Raw genomic sequence first — 7,730 nt, 5'->3', positions numbered from 1 at the left:
TAATTCATTATTGATCCAGGATCAACTTCAGGAGGAAGGTCTAGGCCAATACATGCAAAATATTGGGCTTGTTCAACATTTCAGCCGAAACTGCAGGTGACTGCAGACTGTTTGATCTACAAATTACCATGCATCATAAATAACTACTCATTACTATTTGTAGATCATTCAGTATGTTCGGTGACAGCTGTTGGAAGTGGAGTGGAGATTGCACTCAAAAGGGAGATGGGGGCAACTACAGTAACTCCTCAATCTCAATAGGGATTGAGGGTAACTAGTCACTCCACCCCGTCTCAATGAGGGGGTATGTGGGGAACTGAGCCAGGAGAGATTATCTAATGTTATCTCAAAGTAATCTTTAACTCAAACTCTTAGCCAGGTCAAATATGTATGCCTTTTAAGATCATCTACACATTGAATAAGGTGGCAAAGCCTTTATGCAATATATCTGCATATATTTTTTTGAGTGTGGACCCATCACACCTTTTTGCTAAGATCATCTACTATCAGATGCAGATTTTAGTTACAGTTACAACAATCTTCATCCCAGAGTAAAAATACTGACTGAAAATGCGTATTTTTGGTTTTGAGGTGGTGAATAGTGTTGAAAATGATCCACTTCAATGCACTGGAAACATTTTTTTTTTTTTACATCCACATTTTATTAATATCTATATCTTATTTGTTGTCAAATTAATTACAAAAAGCCAACAACATTTTTGCAAACTTAATCAATGGTTTATGTTGAGAACTTTAGCCAACAGATTGTTGAATTCATTCCAATCAACCCCTTTGTACTGACACAATGTTGCATTGACAATGGGGGACAAGTCACATTCTGTTATCTTGACACCCCTAGAATGATCGATATGCCCCAACTGTAACATCAAACAGTTGGGGATTATTCAGTGTGCCTTCTCTGTCCAAAAGAAAGTAGAACTTGCGATCTTTCACCCTGAGGGGAATGAAAGTAGGAGACTCTTGTCTGTGGGCGTAACAGGCCACTTGTGACAAGGGTACAGTAATTCTCTGTCCCTTGTTTGGTCCCAGGGGTGACTGTGTCGACACGGTGACCATCCCGCCCCCCTTATGTAGAATCACCTGGCTGACAGAACGCCGGCAGAACAGAGCACCAAGTCCCATGATCCCTCCACCTAAGAGAGAGTGAAAAGTATTAATACAATCACACATAGGTATAGGTGCCTTAATTTATAATAGTGCCAGTCTTCTGCACACACAATTCTGACACATACCAATAACAAGGCATGCCAGTGTGAATCCATATCTCCAAGCATTAGATCCCAGGTTCATATCGAAACTCCAAAGTCCTGCCAAGCCAGTAGTGGAGACATGTCTCCCACCAGAACCACTTCCACCAGTGTCTCGAAGACCAGTAAAGGCGAAGTGGGCCAGGTATGTCCAGAAAAGAAACTGACCACCACAGAAGACTGCTAAGAGGCGAAAGAACCTTGTTCGGTCGTGCTCAAACAGAATCACGTCTTTTGCAACCGCTGTCGATGTAGAAAGAGGGCGGAAAAGAGGCACCTGTTGGTGCAGTTTCTTCATAACATGAAAGTACCGTTTTTGTGTGTTCACTCTTGGGCGGATTGATAACAGACCAAAACACAACGTATCTGTTGCCCATATAGCACCCTCTCTCCCCAAACTGTATGCTACTCTTACACGGCTATATAGGTGGCCATTGCTCATGCCAGTGCATGTCGACGATGGTGAAAGTGTATGTGATGGATGGCTCAATATCGCTCTCGGTGTCACTTCGCTAAGGTTCCGCAATCGCGAAACGTTTGATAATCGATGACGTGCAAGACTAGACCAGCACTTCGATATACCGCTTAACAAATACCGAAATGTCATTTTTCTTACTGTCAGATTTTTATGGAACCCTTTGATTTTTTTCAATCAGAACATAGCTGGACACAAGCTACATAACTCGTTTGTAGGACGCCGCCATGTTTAGATGTCTACGGAGACTGCAGAGGCACAAAAAGTAACGTCATGACAAGCAAGCGTGATAGCTTCAAAGATGGTGGATACATAAAGATGTCCGACACAGGCCGTTTTACCATTGAAAAAATTGTCACAGTTCCGGTTTACTGAAGGGGTAGTTCTCCCATTCACACCAATGCAATAGCTGCTGGGTCTGTATAAGAGCCAGAAAAAATGGACTGAGATGTATCGCTTCCTCTTCCGTCTCTGATAGCAGTCTCATCGCTAGGCCTACTGGTAAATTAGGCCATATCAGGCTTATCTCGTGAACAATCTTATATATCAACACAGTGAATTTAAGAGAATGTATTGTGTTATATAGCTACAATTATCATCCCGTAATTTTATCCACAGAAGATGTGTCACAAAGCTATAGTCTTGCTCATCTCACTCAGTAGACTAGTCCAATGTATGGATGTGTGGAAAAACTGGTGTTGCTATATGACAAAGAAAGAGCACCTCCCGGTAGTCACGCTCCTTCTCACTCTCTCAAGTCAATTAAAAAAGCCATTATCAGCGTGGGAAACATGTGTTCCCATTGTCAAAGAAAGTAAAACCGATAATTAACAATAGTGAAATAAACAATCCGAACTGAACAGTATAAAGATTACACTCACAAGTTTAAAAATAAGATACATTTCAAATGTTATAATATGGCTATTTATAGTGTAACAACGTACAAAAGGGAAAATAAATATGGGTTGTATTTACAAGGGTGTTTGTGCTTCACTTGTTGCCATTTTCTTGCTGGTGTGATGGCACACTGTGGTATTTCACCTAGTAGTTTATTTTTCTCTCTCGCTTTGCTCTGGTTTGAGTCTGTCGTTTATATTGCACAGCAAGTACTCGTCTTGGTCTAGATTTGAACGAAATGCTCTAATGTCCATATATGGAGATATAGATGCCGCGAACCGCAGGGTGTGCACGAGGCGCGCATTGGCCCTACTGCCGTTCGTTTCCTTATTTGGAAGTGAGTTTAGCCAACCTTCTCATTGCGAATGAATGGCTGATGTATCAGAGAGACAGACACGTCAGTCCCTGTGTCTGTCAAAAATGCAAACAGTGAATTGATTGTAAGAGACAAATTGGATTGGACATACTTTTTAAAAGCTGATTTAATTTTCACCATATAGATCATTAGGCATTTTAAAAAGTATGTTCTTAATATAGTCTAGAGACGTAGCTATAAAGCTCAGTTTTCTTCTATAACGTTATTATACTCTATTCTATATGGACATTGAGTGTTACAGTCTAGATCTGTAGTTTAGCCTACTGAACGTCGTTCAAGTGCATACTGTGATTGTGTCAGTGTGTGTTCGGGGGAGGGTTATAAATGAAAATACAATTCCCATGATACTTTGGGTTGACACTTGCTCCCTTTGTTCTGATGCCCGTCAGGCGCGTGTCCGTCGGTCTAGTGTGAACTCAACAAGAAGAACGAACATTTCATTTTCAACTCAGACGCTGATACACGAAAGACCCAACCATGGTAACGTTACTTTTATGGTTCAAATAACTAATTTTGTTATCCTACATATACAACCCACAGTAGTTGTATTGGGGAGGTGTAGTTAGCAACTTGGCCCGCTGAACATAAAATGAAGTTATTTATTTCCCCCACCATAGTTTTTCAATCGGTGAACATTGGCCACCTTGCTAGCTAACAGCCCACATTTGGTAGCTAACTGTTTAACTTGGCTAACCTGCTTCAACAATTAGCATTTAACTAAACCGCCATTTGTCATTAATGGTCAGAGTTAACTAGGTATCACCTGGTCCCTCGGCATTTCCTCTCAACCATGACCTAACAGTATCACTAGTATTAGCTAAGCTAACTAGGCCTCGTGCTAACCGGATGGCTAAATTAGTTAGCTAACTGGTTAGTATACGTAGTTAGCTAGATTACTTCAGATGGCACCATTATGTTAGCAAACGAACGGTACGCTATCCACCATTGGTGTTGATTGGAATTGACAATTGCTTTAACGTGACTATGTTTGAGTAAGACGATGCTAGTCTGACACTTGTCTAACGCATCACCCGCTAAGATTTACTGCTAGTACCGGTAGCTAACGTTACCTCCCGTTTCAGCCGACCCCACCCTTACTGCAAGTACAAGGAAGTGTGCCGTCAAAGCTTGCTAGCTACCTGGCAATGTTCATAGATTATGACATGTCAATGGATTTTGTTCAATGGTATCTTATTGTTGACTGCGTATGTTCACTTTAACAATTTCGGTGACAATTGTTGAGAATGATTATTGAGAATTGGTTAGCAGCTCCATCAAACTAGGAAGCCCTGACACAATTTCCTTCTCCCTTGACTTGCGCTGACAACGGCACGCCAGTGTGTTTCTAAAACTGAGTATGGTTTTCTGCTTCAGCACACCCACCATAAGAGTGAATGTACCAAGCGCTGTAACCACTGCTTTGGGGAAGAGGAAGTGAAACAACTTCCCAATGCAAACACACTGTTTGCTAGTGTACATCCTGTTTCATATGCCAGGGTGTCCACCCACTCTGGGTGATGACATTTCACTTCCTTATGTTATAAAATAGATTTTATCAAGACAAATTTAATTCTTCATGTTCTGAATCGTTCAGTGGGGTATTTCTCTAACATGATTAACATAAAAGTGCATCAGATTAAAGGCACCAAGCTCTGTTTACAGAGCGGTGCAGCTTTATTGCAAAAACTTTTGACCGTTCGGAAATATAAAAATTGGCATGACACTAGCTGAATTAAATGTAGAAGGTTTTCGGGTATGCACAGTGCTCTAACATTTTGGAGAAAAATACAGGAACTTTGCATTAATATGAATAGTGTATACTAAAATGTCTCAATCGATAGCTATCTTACCTCTTATTGTTTTATGATGATTTCAATGGTAAACCTGTCAGGTAGCCTTAATTCTCACTCATCATCCAGTCTGGTTTCCCCCTTGACTTAGTACCACTTTTTTCTCTGTCCTCCATTAATTTAGTTGCCATAATTTTGACCATCCTGTAAGGGTAATAACTCTCAATACGTTTTGAATGGATTATGATAATATACATGAGGTTTGGACCATTGGTTGTTTCAGAGGATTATCTACATAACATTTTATCCATTGGTCAAAATATGATTTTGATTGGACACCCTACATATGGTCTTAGTGAAGTGTATTTCTTCCACCGTGGTTATAACATTCTAGCTAGTTAGCTGCCAGCAACCAAATCATCTTCATACCACTGGAAATGGAACTGAAATGTATTTTCTTGAGATTAACATTCTCTTTTCAAAGTTTTCCCTGGCTCTTTTTAGAGATTGTTTTGGAATGTAAGTGGATTGTGAAAATGTAGGGTATGTTTCACTTAGTCAGTTTGTCCAAGGTATTGATTTCAGGAACAGTAACAGCACCCTCTGCTGTCTTTCTCTGTTTGCTTGATGAATAGAGTTATCTTTTGTTCTGACACAACCCTCAGAGTTTTTGTTTGACTTGAGGTCTTTTGCAATTTTGAGGAAAAAATGTAGAATACTGTTGGCACTCACCATCCTTGTATTTCAAACATTCAAGTACTGACCTGACTAACAATTGTTCCAAATGTTTTCTTTAAACTGTAAAGTCAACTACTCTGAATAGTGCAAGTGTGAAATGATCATAGTGATTTATCAACATCCTTATCCCAGTGTGCCCACTAACAGTGTTTGCTTAATGATAGTCGGCGGTGCTGAAGATATCAGCAATCGTTTAGTCTAGAAAAACAAGCCATTTAAAGCCCTGCAAACTGTTTTAAACTAAAGTCCAAACATGCAGACCAAAGCTGAGAGATCTCATTCATTGACCTCTTGGGTACATGATGCATTCAACTTGTGTTCTCCTCTTAGGCCTCTGGGGTGACAGTGACGGATGAAGTTATTACAGTCTTCAATGAGATGAAGGTCCGTAAGGCCCAGGCGAATGAGGATGAGAAGAAGAAGAGGAAGAAGGCAGTGCTGTTCTGTCTCAGCGAGGACAAGAAGCACATTGTCCTTGAAGCAGGTAAAGAGATTCTGACCGGTGATGTGGGTACCACCATCGCAGACCCTTACCTGCACTTTGTCAAGATGCTGCCTGCAGACGACTGTCGCTACGCCCTCTATGATGCAACCTATGAGACCAAGGAGACTAAGAAGGAGGACCTTGTCTTCATCTTCTGGTGAGTGTCAACTGTTAAGCACTGGGTTTAAGTCAATTTAATTTGATTACAACTAGTCAATTCTGCTGATATAAAGACATAATATTTTGGTAATATATATATTCCTTTATCTCAGGGCCCCAGAAGGTGCTCCACTGAAGAGCAAAATGATCTATGCCAGCTCAAAGGATGCCATTAAGAAGAAATTCACAGGTGAGCTTAACCTTTTGGGTTGAAAGAAAATCTAACTGTGATTAGTGTGCTTTCATTTGTTTTCACACATTTGACCACTTTGCTCATTTCTAGGTATCAAGCATGAATGGCAAGTTAACGGTTTGGAGGACATCAAAGATCGGCGCACCTTAGCAGAGAAGCTTGGAGGCTCATCAGTGGTCACCCTTGAAGGTGGGCCTGTATAAATCCACTCTGTCAACTGAGGCCTACAGGGAAAGAAAAAACAGAATTTAAGTCCCGGGGGTATGGCTGTTGATTCCAGAATGAGAAGGAATTGGGTGAGGGGGGTTTAGAGTACAAATAAGATGGGGTGGAGGGTATCTTGTTGTGGGGAGAAAGATCAAGTATGCTATTTCATGGTTAAAATTGTGGTTATCATTCCACTTCTCACAATGAAGAACAAACATAGACAAGTCTCAATTTGTGATGAAGGATTATGACAAAATAGATTAAGATTTGCGTCAACATTTCCAAGATTGTCCTTGCAATTTCCAAACGAATGAAGAACAAAATGTGGGTTACACAATGAAATCATTAAGGAGGATATTTTTTAAGCCGATGAGGACTGGGTATGTCTCTTGTATGATGGTGTATGGATCAGGCAGAGCAAAGAGAAACTTGAGTGAAAAATCGAAGTTTATTGGTCACAAACGGTTAAGCAGGTGTCATAGCGGTGCAGCAAAAATACTTGTTACTTGCTGGGTAAACTTGTCAATTTATGCACTTTGTTCACACCTAATTTATTTGATGGTAATTCCCCTATTGACAAATTTGTTTAGCATATAAGTAGTTAAAACTAGGTATATTTTCCAACATGCTTCCCGTACAAGTAGAAATAAAAAACATAGCATTATTCCAGGAAGTTATTTCCAAGACCTTCCAGCTAACAATTGCTGTGTACAAAAATGCATTCCTTTTTTCTTGATGAAATTTCAGAACAGCTTAAACATAAATTGGTTGAGGGTTTAACAAGATGGAGTCAGGGGTATGTAGTAATGTTGGTGGCTCCAGTTGGAAGAAGCCTATGAGAGAAGGTAAAGTGTGGATGGATATATTGTGGGTGTTTTTTGTCTCATGTCTAAATAAAGAAAATGCACTTACATTAACTAGCGTTGGCTGTTGCATATTTCCTATGGTTAATTGTCCATTCCTGCATTCCTTTTTATATTACTTTAAAAAAACTGATATAGCATGTTTGTAGATACATACCTTTACCTGCTTATTCATAATGTGCATATTTTACATTTGACAGCACAATATAGCCACAGTTAAGTGGAGGCAAATCGCACGGGCCTACAATTTTCAGGTCACACTTTCTTGGTTCTGTCCCAT

At 40.1% G+C, this 7,730-nt stretch overlaps 2 protein-coding genes across 2 annotated transcripts; one reads left to right on the top strand and one right to left on the bottom strand.

Moving 5' to 3' along the window:
- Window positions 1–637: 637 nt before the first annotated feature.
- tmem223 (transmembrane protein 223) lies at window positions 638–2,215 on the bottom strand. The gene is made up of 2 exons (XM_035772027.2): window positions 1,254–2,215; window positions 638–1,154 (listed from the first exon to the last, which is right to left on the bottom strand). Exons 1-2 carry the CDS (start codon window positions 1,873–1,875, stop codon window positions 856–858), a joined length of 921 nt encoding a protein of 306 aa, XP_035627920.1. The 5' UTR covers window positions 1,876–2,215; the 3' UTR covers window positions 638–855.
- Window positions 2,216–3,349: 1,134 nt separating this feature from the next.
- On the top strand, window positions 3,350–7,504 carry LOC118385139 (cofilin-2-like). Its single transcript, XM_035772030.2, has 4 exons — window positions 3,350–3,496; window positions 5,875–6,185; window positions 6,301–6,377; window positions 6,471–7,504. The coding sequence occupies exons 1-4, from the start codon at window positions 3,494–3,496 to the stop codon at window positions 6,581–6,583; spliced, it is 504 nt and encodes a 167-aa protein (XP_035627923.1). The 5' UTR covers window positions 3,350–3,493; the 3' UTR covers window positions 6,584–7,504.
- The last annotated feature ends 226 nt before the right edge of the window (window positions 7,505–7,730 follow it).

The sequence above is a fragment of the Oncorhynchus keta genome, chromosome 6 (assembly GCF_023373465.1).
Source record: "Oncorhynchus keta strain PuntledgeMale-10-30-2019 chromosome 6, Oket_V2, whole genome shotgun sequence".
NCBI lineage: Eukaryota > Metazoa > Chordata > Actinopteri > Salmoniformes > Salmonidae > Oncorhynchus > Oncorhynchus keta.
This window is presented reverse-complemented; position numbering and strand designations above follow the sequence as displayed.